The sequence below is a fragment of the Sus scrofa genome, chromosome 4 (genome assembly GCF_054392235.1).
Source record: "Sus scrofa isolate SSC_HxYL_T2T_F1_AM1 chromosome 4, Sscrofa_HxYL_maternal_Yorkshire_Landrace_v2.0, whole genome shotgun sequence".
In the NCBI taxonomy this organism is placed as follows: domain Eukaryota; kingdom Metazoa; phylum Chordata; class Mammalia; order Artiodactyla; family Suidae; genus Sus; species Sus scrofa.
The window spans coordinates 105,523,432-105,540,827 of NC_139386.1; the positions used below are offsets into that span (position 1 = coordinate 105,523,432).

The 17,396-nt window shown below is 48.4% G+C and overlaps 1 protein-coding gene and 1 long non-coding RNA gene across 58 annotated transcripts in view; one reads left to right on the forward strand and one right to left on the reverse strand.

The window, feature by feature from the left end:
- The window catches only part of LOC110260431 (uncharacterized), a 52,303-nt gene extending 45,208 nt beyond the window's left edge, over positions 1 to 7,095 (forward strand). For 5 of the 8 annotated variants that reach the window (XR_014844303.1, XR_014844301.1, XR_014844304.1 and 2 more), the window contains 4 exons: positions 420 to 642; positions 1,197 to 1,473; positions 2,011 to 2,246; positions 4,393 to 7,095. This is a non-coding gene — a long non-coding RNA (uncharacterized LOC110260431). The remainder of the gene's footprint in view (positions 1 to 419; positions 643 to 1,196; positions 1,474 to 2,010; positions 2,247 to 4,392) is intronic. The other 3 variants (XR_014844302.1, XR_014844306.1, XR_014844299.1) reach the window with 1 other exon arrangement.
- Positions 1 to 17,396, reverse strand: part of LOC100624559 (myomegalin) — a 215,701-nt gene that overhangs the window by 21,384 nt on the left and 176,921 nt on the right. For 27 of the 50 annotated variants that reach the window (XR_014844272.1, XM_021090682.2, XM_085023137.1 and 24 more), the window contains 12 exons: positions 16,918 to 17,353; positions 15,887 to 16,079; positions 14,891 to 15,007; positions 13,230 to 13,758; positions 11,126 to 11,361; positions 10,072 to 10,123; positions 8,764 to 8,987; positions 8,023 to 8,175; positions 6,287 to 6,472; positions 2,705 to 2,956; positions 1,313 to 1,444; positions 488 to 607 (listed from right to left, as the gene is read on the reverse strand). Coding sequence is in view for 49 of the 50 variants with exons in the window: in XM_021090682.2 (XP_020946341.2) it covers positions 488 to 607; positions 1,313 to 1,444; positions 2,705 to 2,956; positions 6,287 to 6,472; positions 8,023 to 8,175; positions 8,764 to 8,987; positions 10,072 to 10,123; positions 11,126 to 11,361; positions 13,230 to 13,758; positions 14,891 to 15,007; positions 15,887 to 16,079; positions 16,918 to 17,353 (2,630 nt within the window). In the remaining variant the exon portion in view is untranslated. The remainder of the gene's footprint in view (positions 1 to 487; positions 608 to 1,312; positions 1,445 to 2,704; positions 2,957 to 6,286; positions 6,473 to 8,022; positions 8,176 to 8,763; positions 8,988 to 10,071; positions 10,124 to 11,125; positions 11,362 to 13,229; positions 13,759 to 14,890; positions 15,008 to 15,886; positions 16,080 to 16,917; positions 17,354 to 17,396) is intronic. The other 23 variants (XM_085023164.1, XM_085023166.1, XM_085023162.1 and 20 more) reach the window with 3 other exon arrangements.

Genomic DNA, 17,396 nt, shown 5'->3' on the forward strand with positions numbered 1-17,396 from the left:
CTCCAGACACAGTCATGAGAATCAGTGACCTAACAGGAGCTTGAGTGTATGAGTAGGCGGTGGAGAGGAGACATGGGGAGAGCAGACCAGCTCAAGGAGGGACACACAGAGCTGCAACAGAGCTTGGAGAACCCGGAGAGGGTGTCTGGGCCCTCAGGCCCCTTCCTTGCCTGGTTCCAGAGTAGCTGTGGGTGGTGGGCAGGTAGAACAGACACTAAGTGGTGGCCAGTTGGCTAGCTAATGACTGAGTATGTGTGGGGAGGTTTGCCCAGAAGGGGTGGGTTTCCTAGAGCTCCTTGTCCCTGAGGGCCCGTGGTTGGGACGTGTTGGGTCCTTTGGAGGCTTAGAAGACCTCTGGGAGTTTGGGCAGTGAGTCTGGGAAGCACTGTCCTCTCCATCTTGTCTCTTTGCTTCCCCAGAGGGGACTGGCATGGCCAGGCAAGAAGGGGCCCAACACTGAACACTCGTGGCAGCTATTGACACTCACCTCTGGAAACGTGACCCAGCTGAGCCCGAAGGCTCTGGTTTTCTTCCCTCAGGACTCTGTTCTCATTGTAGAGCTGAGGTGTGGACTCCAGGCCCGGACTGGAGAAGGTCGAGGGGGATCCTGACCCAGAACATGCAAGAAGGCAGGTTACACAGGTGGGTAAGAGAGGCTCAATGCTGTTGCCCATTCTGCACCTCAAAGATCCTGTCCCAGCCAGCAGAAAACCCCGAGGACTCGAGGACTTGAGGCCTGGGCCTGGAGCCTGAGGGGCCGAATGCCTGGCTTGGCTGTGCCTCCTCTCAGGGGGCTCTTTGCCTGCCTGATCTCCTGCCCTGGCTGCAGCTGCTCCGGAGGCTCTTTCCCTTAAATAGCTGCTGCTGTGCTGTGGGCAGGACCCGGGCAGGTGGGAGGGATGCCTGCAAGGGTCAGCAGCCTGGGGGAGAGGGAGGGGAGGAAGCCAGCAGGGGCAGGGGAGAGGCTGGGGGAGGCCCCTGCAGACCTGACTCTGCCACTAGCCAAGCACAAGACAAGGGCTCAGAGAGGTCAGCAGGCAGCCTGTGAGCAGATTAAGGAGGGTGGAGAAGTCAGAGGATTCTGGGGACCAGGCCTGATTAGTTCTGGCTTGAGGAGAGTTAGCGCTCAGCTCAGATGTGTCTACAAAGGAGAATGGTCCTTTCCCCTCCCGCCTTGCTGACTGTCTGTGTGTTAGGAGCAAGTGGAGGAAAGCAGACCTCAGTGCTCTGCCATCTGTGAAGCTCAGCCTAAGGGTGACCTTCAGGAGCCCCTCATTGTGACCAGGAGTAGGAAGCCCTGGGCCTCTCCTACCTCTTCCACGGGCAGTGGAGCTGAGCCTGTGTTGCAGCTGCTCCCTCAGGCGGTCATTAATACAGATGGACTCCTCCAGGCGCTGGCGAAGATTCCGGATTTCACCAAGATGCTCTTCCAGCAAGTCAGCCCCTGCAGCCATCGCGCCAAGACAGGAGGAGGTGGGAGATGGAGGATTCTGGTCACATGTGGGGCCACGTGGGGGGTGTGGCTTCTCCCTGGCCTCTCAGCAGCTTCCCTGAGCATCACCCTCCTCTCACCTGGGCACCCAGGAGCTGAGCTGACTCTGTTTAAAGAGCCAATTGGCTTCAGATGCAGGACAGTGGGTGCTAAGGCAGCCCCATGGGCCTCTTCCCGTACAGGGGTACCTGAAAGGGAGCTGTCAGTGTAGGTGTACAGTTGCCAGGTGTTGCCCAGGGTTTAGAAAAGCAGCTGAGGACCGTAGAGCTCAGCCTAGGCCCTGGAAAGGGGTGGCCCTTTCCTGAGTTGACCATGAGTGTGGTAGGGAAGGCCTGACCTTAGGATCCTACCTTTCCTCTTACTGCCCCTTGAATGGATGTTCTTAACAAGAGACAAGCCCTTCCTTCACCCTTGGAGAAAAGACCTAAGGTAAAGGCTAGTCCATTGTCAGCTCATCCTACCTATGTGGTTAATGACTGGTACTGAACGCTCCCCTCAAATTTATTTTAATATGGCAGGAACAAAGGAGAGTCTACACTGATTCAGGCATCTGAAGCCTGAGGAGAAGGGAGAAAAACACCCCCAAGGAAAGAAGAAAAGATTCAGAGAAGATCAGTGGGAGGGATGGTAATGACAGACCACAGCCCGGTGCCTCACTTTGCTCTGGATGCAGCCTTGTCCTGAAAATCACAGTTCTCTTCCTGTTGGACCTTAGCAGCATCCCAGCATTACCTGCAGAGTCACCCCGCTCCAGGTGGGAAGATGACCTGACTAGGAGAGCTAGGAGGGAGAGGAGGAGTGTGAACTGGGATTTATTTGTGGGTGGGGAGGTGTGTAGAAACAGCCCCCCTTTCTGTCACAACTCCTGGCTGATGGAGGAATGTTCTGTGAAGGCCGGTGCCTGGCATTCTGGAAGGTCTGAGAGGGAGCAGTGAGGGGATCAGGATGTGGGGAGAGAGAGGCCGTGAAAGTGAGAGCACAGAGGTGGCCCCTGACTTTCTCACACCTCCCACTCTGCACCAAGGGCCTAGGCAGGGAGCATGAAGGATGCACTTCGAAAGGACTAATCATTGATGGGGCCCTTTCATTTTATCTCCTGTCCGTGAGCCAGAGACTAGGGGAGAAATGAAAAATGCCACCTAGGTAGGCAAAGGGTGGATCCTACCTGAGATTTCATTGAGCAATCTGACCCTTCTGGGCTTTGTGCTTTACCTGTGGGTTTGGAGTTGAGCTGATACATGGAGAAACATGAGGACAGGTCCCCATTTATGCTCCCTTTCTGAGGCCTCATCAGGTCCCACTGGCCACTGCTGCCCAGGTGTCCAGGCTCCAGTATTCCACCCAGTTCTGTGGTGCCCCTTGGAGGAGACAGGGGCTGGGCAGGTTTGAGGTAGTGGGAAGAGTTGGCTTCTAAGTGGCTGTTTGGCAGCGTAGCTGGGGAAGCAGTAGGAACAGTGCTTGCACCTGCACAGAAAAACATATGAATGAGAAGCAGTGTATCAGAAGAGAGGGCTCAGCAAGGCAGCATGTGCATGCTAAGAACAGACACTAAAGGGGACTCGTCGGCTAGCAGAGATCCCAGTCCACTGCACAAGGCCAATCAGATGAGGGCTCACAACCCAGAGGCTACAACTCCCACCCCATATACTTGCTAGCAGAAGACACCAAGTGGTAGGGGGTGAGCCACATCTTGGAAAGTCAGCAGTGGACACGGAGAAAAGTCCAGTGGCCCTGTCCTGGCTCCTATGATAACTCCTCATGATAGAGTCCAGGGAAGCTCCAGAAGTAGAACCCACCGGAGAGACAGGGCTTGAGGCTGTGATGGGCTATAGCATTGAGCACACCTGTGACGAGGAATATGTTTCCTTCCCTGTGAGTCTTGCTGTCCCCAGAAGCTAAGTGCCAAGTTTTGCAGTTTTCCCCTGGAGCCGTCAGAGGAGAAAGGGGTCATAAATCCAGCTACCTGTGGTGGCCCCAGTTAGCCCAGACCAAGAGCTCTTTGCTGAGGCTGGGGGAGCGTCTCTGTTAGGAAAGGGGTTATTTGGACTTAACCCACCGTGATTCAAGGAACTGAAATATGTTATCACTCGTGTCTGAAGAGTCATGAACACCCTTCCATGGAGAGAGGGAGGACCTTTCCTTTCATAGGCTGTTGCTTTCATAGGTCCTATGAGATCATGGACCTTCCCTTGAGCCCATCATGTCTGCTTCTCTGTAAAAAGAAGCCCAGCTTGGGGGTGAGAGGAAAGAGGTGGGCAGGGTGGTGGTTTAGGATTTCACATTCAGAAGACTGCTTTTTTCCAGGGCTTATCAGCATGGGCAGCAGAGTAAACAGGTAGCTCCACCTAAGAAATAGGAGTGAGGTCATCATGTCTTCCAACCAAGTGCCCGCCCTACCCTGAGGGATTAATGTGAGTGGCACCTGCCAGGTTGGATCCTCCTCTGTAACTTCCTTGGATTTGCTACAAACTAGAATCATCTGAGACACTGTGAAAACACGTGCTGACGCCTGAGTCCCCAGAGCGTTTGCTTTGGTTGGTGTGGGCTACAGCTTGGGCGCTGGATGTTTAAAATCATCCCAGCTTATTGTAATAAGCAGGAAAGTTTGATAGATATTGTCATGGGCCTCTCCCTCACCAGTTTGCAAAATACTAGGTATTTACTGGGATCACTGGGAATTTAAGAGGGTGATGAAAGATGTAAACATCTAAATTACAGTCAGGATTTCGAAGAGATATGGCCCCCTTACTCCTTCACACCCTCTTCAGGCGCAACCCCATGCAAGACAAAGGGGGAAATGGGTGGTTGTTGACAGTCAGCTTGCTTTCTCAACAGGGTCAGCTTACTTTCCAAGTCTGTCAGTAACAGTGATCAGAATCCTCATTTTCCTGTCTCCTCAGACACACAGTGCAGAGCACATGCCCTGAAACCATGCAGAGATACCACACAGACTCTTACACAAGAGGGTTTTAGCCCCTAGTGGCCTGAGAAGTTGCCATGCACCACTCTCCACTTCGAAGCTTGGTTTAAAGCAAAGGAGGAGCCCTGGTAAGTGATGATTGCTTGGAGAACGCTGTGCTTCCTCAGGCAAAAGAAACAGCTACAAGCCTCCTCACCAAGGCTGGGACCATCCAAACTCTGGTCAGTGACACAGACTGGCTATGACTCCCATTTAGCCCCCATCATCAGACCCTTTCTCATGCACAGCGCTCTCCTTCTGTATTTCCCTCTGGGCCAAGACCAACTGACACTGTGGGAAGATGAAGGAAAAAGAGGGAAGGAAAAGAAAAGTGACCTAGAGAACATTCTTGCCTTTTGTCATGGAACAGATTTGTTATCCATCAACTGTTGGTTCCGGAACTGCTGTAGTGGCAAGTTCTAGGTCAGAGTGAACTGCGTCTTTCTCTCATCTTTAAAGAGAGAGAAAAGATTGTTGCAAGGGGACCCCAGAATGTCTTCACGAGCTAGAAGCTCTATGCTCTGAGCAAGATGGTAACAAAACCATCCTAGATAGCAAAGGTATAATGGCAACATGGAAGTGGGACTCGAAGACCAAGGTTCAGGCCTACTTCTCTCCCTTACTAGTGGCCTTGAACAAGGAGCTGCACTTCCCGGAGCCTTGGTCCCCTGCTGTGGCTCTGCCTGTCATACAAGGCGAGAACAGGTTGCTAGGTAAGCTTAGCTTGCTGTACCTGCATAACACTGATACCAGAAGGTAACCTCTTAGACATCACTGTCTGCTGAAAGGAAGATGTACAAGCTCTTAGTCTAGCTGGTTCTAGAAATCAAAAGGTGTCAGAGTAGACAGTTTATCCATTCTCATGGCTTATAAATAGAGTGGTCCAAATGACAGTCAGGCCTTCAGGTACACACATTCTCAGCTGTGGTCTTCGGTCACTGGACACCCTTTGCATGGTAACCTGCCATCAATCTCTGGCACACCGAGCTTCTTTACAGGTACAGAGTGTAGTCTGTGGTAATTTCAAACTGATATCTAGTTTTTAAAGCACAACTAAAGAGTGAATCCATTATGCAAAGTTCTTTCCTTATTTTAGGCTATAAATGATCACACACATTTTTATGACGGGGCATCCAGCCCATATGTACATCAAACCTTTCTCTAAAAGATGACTGTACACAGTCTATGAATTCTGTGACTTCATAACATAAAAGAACTTTGAGGAAGTTGACAGAATTCACCATCAGATATCACAGCCTGTGCTTCTGGCTCTAGCTGCCCATGTGTTACCTGTGTAGATGTGAAAATTAACCTTGTGCAAGGGGAAGTGGGGTTTGGCACCCTTTTGAATCCCTCTTCTTCAATCCTTTTCCCCCTATCCTGATGATGTCAGGATTTGAAACTTATTAAAAGCATTTCATGGCAGGAGGATATAATGGTGACAGAAAGGATCCTACTGAATGTGGCCATCTTTTTCCAGCCACTTCATCCTGCATAGGCAATGCACAAAACCTTCTCTCGTGCCCTGCCAGTGAACATGTCGCCAGTGTGTCAGGGCTTCAGCACACCTGGTGGAAGGTACCCCCACTGTCAGCTGTGGGAGAGCACAGTTCTAGGACCTGATGAACATATATACCTACGAGATGCACACACGAGAAAGATAACAGTGAATACATTTCCAAAAACAGCAAGCACAGTTCCCCTTCAATCATCCACTGATAGTGCGTACCCCCGTGTTATTTTTTAACACTCTGCCATCCAGCCAAAGCCATGCAAAAAAAACACAGTGTGGGTCCATCATTCACAAGCACATGAATGCGGCAGGAAGTGCTCACTTTCTCCCAGCTGCTTCTGCAGCATCTGCAGCTCCTGCTGAGCCTCGGCCAAGGAGACCATGGGTGTCTCACAGCAGCCAAGCAGGGGAGGGCCAGCAGAGCTGACAGGCAGGAAGCTGGGTGGAGCTGAGGGCAGTGGTGCCTGGGGAAGGCTAACCCGCGAGGGTATGGATTGGAAATGAAGGCCTAGAAACAGAAAGTTAGGGAGAAAGGAGATACATCATTAGAGAGAAAGGGAGGGAAAAATGGGTGAAAGATTGAGAAGATGAAACCTATTCCCTGACCAGATGTCTCTGTGGGGAGTGTCTATCATTCAACATGGTGATGACTGAGATGGCCAAGGAGAGGCACTGCTACCCAAGAGGCTGGCCTGGCTGACCCGCTCCTCCTCCTTCCCTGCCAGGACTATCCTGCATAAACATACTCATCTTGAAAACACTTAGCTACAGAAGGCAAGGGGGCATTACTGTAACCCAGGCACCTGTGGGCCCCATCTTGCCATCTGGACTTGGAGAGTCTACTGGAACTCTCCCAAAAGCCCTACTAGGGTGCTGCTGCTCACATGTGCTGGTCCTGGCCCCCGTGACAAGACCCTCCCTACATCTAGAACTCTTCTGAAAGCAACAAGACTCACCCTCAGTAGGGGAGGAGTATTCTAGGAGGTGTGTGTGTGTGGGGGGGATTTGCATTACTAATCTGTGTGGTTCAAGACTGATGGGAACAAATGCCAGAATCCCAAATCAGCGTGTTCATTCACCAAAGGAAAATAAAGGCCTTGGCAAAGGAGCTTAGACACAATGGCTTGCAAATCTGTCTGCACATTTGAATGATTTGGGAAAAATTCTTAATAGTGCTAGCTGAATAGTTTTCCCTCATGATTTCCTGGTGTAGCTGCTTCTCACTCCTGCCAGAAACTTTGAGCCTCGGCTCAGAAAAAAACTGGACACATTCTTAAGATTTTGGTTCACTTTTCCTCAAGAGAGACAACAGCAGCAGAAGGAAAGTGCTGTTCTTTAGGCACCTCTACACAAGTCCACCCTCACCACAACCACGCAGAAGGCAGCCAGCTGGTCTTGTTGGGGAGAAGGAGAGGAGAACAAGGTTTGCCCTTTCTCTGCCATCACTGGTGTGGAGCTCTCACTGAACAACACACCCCTGGTAACAAGCAGAGGCAGATCAATGAAATGTACAACTCTAACTAGTCTGAGATACACACCATGTACGTATCAAAGACTACCAACCCATTCATGAATCCATGAATGATAATGTAACATGAACAGAGTCTTGTCTGGGGACCCTGAAGCATCCTCAGCTATGAAGTAAGCAGCCCCACCTACTGCAGAGGCTCCTCGACAGATAAAATGGGCAGCACATACAGGGGAGCAGTAGATGGGAATTTCTCTTTGTTCTTTGGCTACAATGATCCTGGGAGAAATATTTTGCGTCTTTGCTTTCCAGGGTGAAATGAGATCAAGAAATGAACATGCTTATTTTAAAATGATTAGCCAACTACTGGTGAAAATTGGTATGCAGTCTGTTGTGGATTATTTATTTTTCTCAAATATTTAAAACAAAGAGTAGCCAAACACAATTAGTAAATTCAGATAGTTTCTTGATTTCATCTAGGATTTGATGCATTTAAGCCCCTGATGGTGCTTTTTATGTCCCTGAAGAAACGTCAAACAGGCAGTCGGAGGAGAGGAGATGAAACCCCTGCCCCGCTGGCTGCTGCATACCTGGATGGGCCTGGCTGGCCTCCTGGGGGGGATTCGGGGGAGCAGGCAAGCTGATGGGATTGCTGCTGGGTTCGGCCTTAACCCCCTGAGATGCACTGGTTGCTGATGGTTTAGAAGACAGTACGGCAGAATGACTTGAGTGATGGATGGAATCTACAAAACCCATGAATGAAAGAATATGTTTGGTGGTCTACAAAGAACTGGAATCTGGCTTTATATTTAACCAGGGGGACCTGGGCTGAGCCTTACTTTCAGGGAAAGCACTAAGCACAAGCCTGTGAGCGGCGTTCATTCCTTCCTTGCAGATATAGCTCCTTCAGTGAAGAAAGCCACCTTAGAGGTGGTAGTGGGTCTCAGAGCCTGAAACCATGAAGATGGCACCTCCAAAAATACCAGGCAAGACACCCACGGATAGTCAGGGGACATGGTTCAGGAACTGCAGCTGGCTGGAGGGATAAGCTACCCCATTGTAAGGAAGGAGCTCAGTCAGATAGATTGTATGCTCAAGAGGCAGTCCTTCTCCCCACTGTGGTTCACCTGGCCCCACAGCATACATATGCTGGTGGAGGCCCAGCCACAGGGGTAACTTGTCGAGCAGGAGCAAAGCAAAGATTCTGACCCACTGGGACCTGTGCTTGGCATGGTTCGGCCCGATACACACCAAGGTGCATCTATAAGGCTTGGCTCTGGAGGTCTCCTCTTGGCCTGTAAAGGTGGTGCCACCCAGAAAGTAGAGGTTACCTGAGTGACCAGGTGAAGCTTTCTTCTCTTCATAGTGTGTGTATTCGCTGCCTATGTCCATGTCAGAGCAGACTTCCAGCTCATCAGACAGGAAGGAGGAGCTGCTGGGAGAGCGGTGGGAGTCAGACAAAGCATGGCTGCTGGAGGGCGTTAGGGACCGGGCGTCCAGCTTGGCCTGTAGGACTTCAATCACTTTCTCCTTTTCCTGCAGCTCCCTGCTGAGCCTAGTGGAATGAAGGAGGATAATGGTGAAACCAAGGTCACCGGACCAGCTGGTCCTGACTCAGGCACATGGGTAAAGCCACATAAGTCAAGGGGACCGTTCCTGCAAAGAGTAACCCACCTGCAACTATGAGTGGAGAGTGGGGCGGGCGCAGAGAGAGGGGAGGCCATAGCTACCGAGTTCACTGGCCACATGCTACACTGAGGACTAGCAAGGAGGCTCTTTAGCCCTCTAAGGCACTGCTGCTTAAAATGTGGTCCCAGTACAGCTGGGTCTGAGAACTGTTGGTTCCCAGTCTCCATCAAGATAAGTTCAGAAATGGAAGGTAAGTATTGAGAAACCCAGAGCAGTGTGGGACTCCCACAATATCCAAGAGTATGGTAAGCAGAGGCAGAGTCATCGGGTTGACTGAGGTACAGACCATGTGTGCCTGTGATGGATTAGAGATGCAAACAAAAACAAAATACTTTGTCCTTCACCACAGATATTTTGAGAAGCACTAAGTGGCCTAAAGCACTCACAATACTGAACTAGTGACTACAAAGGACTCTGAGCCCATATTTTATTGCATATTATAAGATAATACGCAGTGACTCACTGACAGCTGGTTCCTCGGGCGTCGCAGCCTCCCAGTACCTGCCATGTCCAGGCCTTTTTCACTAGGAACTGTAAGGTGATTCTTCCCCCGCCCCCCACCCAAGGAAATCAGGTCGCTATTAAACCAGCTGCCAACTCAACTCAGGGTAAACTGAGTCAGCAAAATAAAGCACACCCTGGTCTTACACACACAGAGGGGAAGCAGAGGAGATCCTTGGGGGTGCCAAACTAGCTCCCCCGGTTAGTTTACTTTAAGGTCAGACTGGTTGTAGGTTACTAAGCCTGGAGGATAAATATACAAAATAGAAATCAACAGAACTTTATCAAAAGAGAGTAAAGAATTAGCTTAAAACAACAGTAAGGTGTTCCACGAATAAATGAATTAATTACAAACAGTTTCCCCCCCCCTCCCCGACTTGTGAAGCTGCAGGTACCCTTGACCCCTTGGGCCGGTTCCTGATTCTTTTACCAGATCTTATTTGAATTACCTCAGGGCCAGCGGCTCAAGTCCAGCTTGATCTTTCTCACTTTTATGATCCTCTGCAAATCAAATTCAGAAAGAAACAGTAAGAAATTAAACAGGTCTCAGTTCACACATTATAAATGCAGGAGCCTATTTGGGAGCAGAATAGTGATGCTCTATGGGTGTCCAGGCTGTGTGGGAGAATGATGCTGGGAGAACTCAGACTGCTTCTTTAGGGAAGAGACCTGCAGGCTCTCCTAAGCTCACCAAGCTGACCTTCCATGATCACCGTCATGACTTTCTCTGCCCTAAATTAATAATACAAAAAAAATTTTCTAAGGCACTTAGCAGCTTCCTCTGGAACATTCCAGCCTCCAAGCCTAGCACAGACTCCCAGATGTACGGCTCTGTGTCCCATCACAGCATTCAAGTAGAACCTACTCCTGCTCTTAGGGGCTGGTAAGCAGCCCTGTTCCACCTCTGCACCTGTGCCCCCGGATGTGGGATGGGTGACCCCCAAAACTGACTCTGCTATACTCCTCCAGGTGCTCTCAGGAAATTCTAAGTAAAGGATTTAAATAGTTAACAATATTCCTAGCCCTTGTACTATGACATTCAGTGCCTAAACCAAAATGGCATGGTGCTTTGTGTTCAAATTACATTCGTGTATGATACGACAATAACTGAGGAAACAGATACCATGAGGTAAAGTCACTGGCCCACAACAGCTTAATGGCAGCCTTGAGGCTAGAATTTGGGTCTTATAATTCTCAGTTCAGGGCTCTTCCTGCTACAGCGAGGTCCTGTGATCTCTTCTCCCTTTCTTCCTCTTAGCACTGGATGGACTCAGCCTCCTTCCCTAGAGGTCACATTCCATGAATGATGGCATTTTTACATAGTAAAACCCTATGGTTCCTCCTTAGTGTTTCCCACTGGCCAGTCCTGATCCTGCAATGGCTCCTGGAAATAAAGTAGAAGCAGGACCTGGGGAAAAAGGCTGTGGTGGAGGCATGGCAGCCACCAGGGCCTGGAGCTGTGGGAGGGACCGAGAATGTCCCAAAGCCCTGTGGCCAACTTACTGGTGCTGAGTTTGCTGGTAAGCCTCTCTGTCAGCTGGCTTCCTTGGGCAAGTTGTTCCCGGAAGCTCTGCCCCAGGTAGTAGTCAATGTCATTGCTCCTTAGGAGGTCCTCAAAAGACTTTACTGTGTCTTTCGCATGCTGGGTAAGAAGATAACAGATACCTCTCCCTTCTCGTATTTTCTGGCGTAGGTAAGAGAGTTCTCGGGCCTGGTCCTGAATCAGGGAATCATATTTCCTAAAGCACAAAAGCAGAGGAAAGAATAAGAATGGGAAAAAGTGAAAATTAAGTTATGAGGCCTTCTGTTGAGATTTTTGAGACCATCTCTAAGGGACTCTGCCACGCTGAATTCTGAACCAAAAGAGGTATTTAAGAGTAAATACTATTCTGACAAACTACTGCATCAAACGACTTGGTGTGCCATTCTTTCTCCACTGTTTCATATATGTTAGTCATGGGTCCAAAAATGAAAAAGCAGTTGTGTGGGGGTAAATACAGTGCCATGTTTTACATCCCGGATAGCTTTAATATAGTGTAGTGCAGACTCACAATTGATACTCAATAAATACTGAGTAGAGACTTAATAAATACTAAAAATCTGAACAGATCTTTCACGTCTTCTATTTCAAAGGCCATCTGTATTTTGGCAGACTGTACTTTGCAAAGATGCCCATTACTCAGGCTTCCCTTCCACATTTTCTGCAAGGTAGGAGTGCCCTTCTTTCATCATCAGGCAGACGTTATTTTCTCCATCTCCTTAAATCTGGGTGGGCTCTGTGACCACCTTGATCAAGATAATACAATGGAAGGAACAGTGTGCCAAGTCCAGGGGTTGCTCTTAATTTGCCTGACAACTTTCACTTCCCTGCTCTTGGAAGCCAGCTACTATGTCGAAATGAAACTACCCTGAGACCACCATACTACATGAGTGAAGAAGCTGGGTCCAGCCAAACATTTCAGTGACTCCAGCCCCAGCCACCGTCTGGTGGCAGCCCACCTGAGAGACTCCCAAGCAAGACCTACCCCAGATAAGCCCAGTCAACCCACATAACTTATTGTTTGAAGCCACTAAGCTTTGGGTGGTTTGTTACTCAGCAGAGACAACCCAAACAGATACTGAGGTGGACATCTACCCAGTGTTTTTCAACACAAAGCATCAATAGCAGTAATGATTATGGCAAATAGTGTTGAAAACTTTAATATATGCTAGGCATTCTTATAAGCACTTATATCAATTCATTTAAACCCAATAACCACCCTTTGAGATAGGTTTTCTGAAGAGTTATAATTTTTTAATTTAATTTCATTGGAGTATAGTTAACTTCCAGTGGTGTGTTAAGGGTACAGCAAAGTGAACCAGTCATACATATAAATAAACCCATTCTTTTTTCCCATATAGGTTATTACAAACTATTGAGTAAATTTTCCTGTGCTCTTTGTACAGTAGCTTCATCTCTTTCTACAGTAGTGTATGTATGTTATTCCCACCCTCCCAATTCTCTCCTCTCCCCAGTGGTCTCACCTATGGTCACCATAAGATTGGTTTTCAAATGATTTTGTTTCTGTTTTATAAATCAGTTTTGTATCATTTTTATTAGATTCCACATATAAATTATATGATATTTGTCTTTGTCTGACTTAACTTCACTCAGTATGATAATCTCTAGGTCCATCCGTGTTACTGCAAATGGCATTATTTCATGCTTTTTTATGGAGGAGTAATATGTGCCATTGTATATATTCCATTGTTTATATAGGTTTTCTTATTATCCTCATTTAATAGGTAAAGAAATAGGCTCAGAAAGACTAAGTAGGTTGTGAAGCTGGTTAGGGACCAGAGCTGGATTCAAACGCAGGAAGTCTGACTCCAGTCTTACTACTTATACTATATATCCTATTGCTTTACTAATACAAGCCTAAAAGGAAATCCCAGGGACCTGGTATCTCCCAGCAAGGGCCACATGTCCCTTCTTCAGACCCAGAGCTACCATTTAAATAGGTGCTCTTCAGAATAATTCTCTCTTTTACCTGCCTGGGCTACCCTACTTCAAACATAAACTTAGACTTGATCAATCAAGTAATGGTCCAAAGACTGGCCTCCTTACCCAGGCCACGAGGCTGATCTCAGCTCCTCAGCCAGCTTCCCTTCTGTTCCAGTTTTTGGAAGCTGGGCTTCCAGCTGGGATACCCTCTGGATCAGACTCTCCAGATCCTTTTTAGCCTGAAGCCCTGGGGGGTAGAAAGCCCCTGTGCCATCAGACAGCCACCCTTCGTCCTCATCAGTGACACTGTGCGGTGAAGATCCCTCAAGGGTACCAGCAGCCTTCAGCTTCCGGGGTCTCTCCAGACTAGATGAATAATCGCTTGTAACTGAGAGGGACCGGACCCGGCTCTTCAGGTTTTGAATGACCTTGTTGGCATTCTGCAGCTGGGCCTTCAGGTCTTTGATGTCCTTACGTAGGACACATATGTCTTCTGACTTTCCATATGCCTGGAACTCCTCCGACTTCCCCTGCTGGTTCTCCAAAGGCTTCTTGCCAGGGGGGCTGGCCAGTGTGGAGCCCAGGTGTCCTTGCTCAGAACACAGCCCCTCCATTAGGACTGTTTTCCTGAGGCTGTCATGCTCCTCACACTCTGAGAAAAAACAAAGACATCCTCCTGAAAAGTCTGGCATGCTGCTGTAGCCACTCCCTTCAAGGGAAGGCAAGTTGGTCATGAGGAAAGTACTTACTAGAGCAAAAGTTGAAGCAGTACTTTATTCAGTTCTGGCACTGTACTAGCACTGAAATATAATATTTCTTTTTTTTTCCTTTCTTTTTATGTTTTTTAGGGGGTAAATCAGAGCTTTAGCCAATGGCCTACACCACAGCCTTTGCAGCATGGGATCTGAGCCATGTCTGAGACCTACACCACAGCTCACAGCAATGCTGGGTCCTTAGCCCCCTGAGCGAGGCCAGGGATCAAACCCACATCCTCATGGACACTATGTTGGGTTCGCAACATAGTGCTGAGCCACAACAGAAACTCTAAACACATTATTTCTTATCCTCACAAGAGCCCTGCAAGTCAGGTGTGGTCACCTTCTTTTCTACTCGATGTTTTTTCTCCTTGATTTCAAGTTGGCAGTTGTCCCTATAGTCACACTGCTTTTTATAATGGAAAAACAATTGTTTAAAACTTAAGGTTTGCAGGAGTTCCCATCATGGCTCAGTGGTTAATAAATCTGACTAGGAACTATGAGGTTGCAGGTTCCATCTCTGGCCTCGCTCAGTGGGTTAAGGATCCGGTGTAGCCAGTGAGCTGTGGTGTAGGTTGCAGACGCGGCTCGGATCCCACGTTGCTGTGTCTCTGGCGTAGGCAGGGGGCTACAGCTCCGATTCGACCCCTAGCCTGTGAATCTCCATATGCCACGGGAGTGGCCCTAGAAAAGGCAAAGAGAAAAAAAAAAAAAAAAAAAAACTTAAGGTTTGCATATTCCCCTCAAAGCTCATCTGGTTTTGTCATTAATAAATAGACCTTTGTATTTTTTCTTTAATAATTAGTTAGATAGAACATATATAAAAAACAACATTATGCTGAAAACAAATTGTAGATTTTCAGAGCCTCATTTTGCCCAAACTTCCCATCCCTCTCTGGTCCTGTGTCCCCTTCAGTCTCGAACACTCCCTCACCCCTCCTCCTCATCGGATGTGGGACTGGCCAACAGCAGCCAAATGTGAAGACTGACTCCAGGGAGGGAAGGTGGACCCCACACTCATGCTCTTACCAGGACTGGTGCTCTCCTCCCGTTCAGCCTCATTCTCACTTCGGCCACAAGTCTCATAGCCCAGGTCCTGGAGGTCTACTTGCACCTGCTTGCTGTCCTGCTTCACCAGGGATTCACCTTCTCAGGAAGACACAGAGGTTATTGCAAGGTATCTGAATTTTCCACATACATGCTCATTCTCAGTGGCACCCCTTAGGGGGCAGGGAGGTCAGATCCAGAGGGGAATAGATGCTTCTTTGTACTTAGATGGGAGGAGAGACCACCTGCTCCAGGCAGCAGGACTTCCCTTTGCCGTGGATGATGTCACCTAAGATAACCTGGGCTTAGCTGGGAGCAGTCATAGTTAAGTCAGGCAATGCATATGATCATCTCTGGAAGCCCCAGGGAAACTAGCAAATGCTTCGTTCACAGGCAACATATTTGAATGGAGCTGAACTAATTCAGAGTTTCAAGACATCTAGATCTGCACTATTCCATAAGGTAGCTACTAGCCACATGTGACTATTTTAATATTAAACTGGTTAAAATCAAACATAAAATTCCAAATTGAATTAGCTACATTTCATGCTCTCCATAACTACATGTGATGTTGATACAGAACATTTCTGTCACTGCTAAAGTTCTTTTAGAAAGCGCTGATTCTAGATCAACAGTGATGATATATTTTTGAAGAATCTGATGTGGTACAAAGAGGAACAGAAGAGAAACAACTAATGTTTGTTGAGAGAGGTAAGGCAGTTTGTCGTTGGTACCAGCAGTCAGCAGATCTAGGTGTTAGCCCATTTCCTCTCTATAGTCTTACTGCAAATGTGCTATATTCATTAATTCTTCTCCACCATCTGCAAATTGAAGTTAAGTATCCATTTCCACAGTTCTGGGGTCATGGTCAGGATTAAATTTGTTTTGAGGTTGGGGGAGAAAAGTGAAGTCTGCAAAGCATACACCTTCCCAGGGAGAAGACAGACACTTTGGTGATGCTGAACTTCAAAGACTTACTCAGCATGACTCTGTATTTCTCCAGCTGGTTAGCTTGGGCAAAGACAGTGGCTTCTGATATCAGCAGCTTCTCCTGGAGATCTTGATAGCGTTGTCTGCATTGTGCCAACTGGGAGCGCAGGTGCTTGGTGGATCCCAGGAGGCTAAATTCTGACTGAGGCCCAGGGTCACAGGCCTGGGGCCCGTTATCCAGCTGTGAAAAGAGCCAGCACAGGGGTCAGGGCAGTCTGAGCTCATCCCCGATGCAGGGGTGGCTGCTTCCCCTTGCGAACCCTGTAGACTTTATTCATGTGTCTGTCACAGTATTCCTCCTGCCATTTGGTAGTTTCTGGCTTTCCAGACTGTGCTCCTGGAGATCTGGGGTCATGTTTTATGCACCTCGGTATCTACAGCACAGAGCAAGCTGCCAACTGAATCTACAAAGAGATCTCAGTAAAACTTTGTTGAAGGTTGAAAAGAATCCATCTCTCCCTGGATTCCTGCCCAGTTGTCCTCTCAGAACCCTCTGCTTTCTCCATTTTATTTAATCCTCAACAAAGCCCCCTCCCCGAAGAGGATCCTGAGAACCCCTTCTCAGGCTCAGGAACAGACAGCTGTGATGAGCTGTGGTGAAAATGGCAGTGATAAGGAAGAGATGTCATTATACACCACTCATCTGGCTGCCTTAAATCCCCATGCACCCCTATACTGCATCCTATTGAAGTGATCTGGTTTGGGGCCATTTCCCCCGACCATAATGAGTACCTGAAAGGCAGAGACAAAGTCTTGTCGCCTGCTGCCAATGTTTCATGTGTTATCTGGAAAGTACTCAAATATTTATGGAAAATTACTCATGTAGTATTTAGGAGATAATGCTGTAACGAACCTTTCTAAAGGCCGATTGTGTGAGGAATATTATCACCACTACTTGTGGTGCAAAGGTGCCCCTCCCTTGGTACCTCCTGACCCATAGGGGAGAACTGGTTAAGGTAAAAACTGACATTTACAGCCCTGCTCCAAGGGTCTTTCATTCTGCCTAACCTCACACTCACTTGGTGGGCATCCTCTGTGAGGGCAGTCCCCAGGTCAAGGCTCTGGGGCCTGGGGCAGGACCTCATGGTTACATCCTCCTCTTCTTGGCATCGGTGCTTTCCAGGAGCGCAAACCAGCCCCGTGTTCATCCTGTCGATTTCCCTGGCCAGGTGCACAAGGAGCTCGCGACTAAGTTGACTATTCCCTTCCTTGCTGCTCAGCACCAGCTGTTCTTTGAGGAGGCTGATGATATTGTGGGCGTTCTTCAGTTTTCCCTGGAGCTTTCTGAATTCAGCCTGAAGGCTGTTCTCATTCAGACCCCCTTTGGCAACCACAGTCTCCACCATCACCTCGCCCTTCTCCTTGTCTTCCTCCATCTCCCATCCATCAGACATTGCTTCTCCCATCTGCTCTTTCAGCTCTGCATTCTCAAGGCAAAGGCTCAGCATGGTGTTCCTATAGGAAACATACACAATCAGGGCCCAGGTCCTGGCCTAAG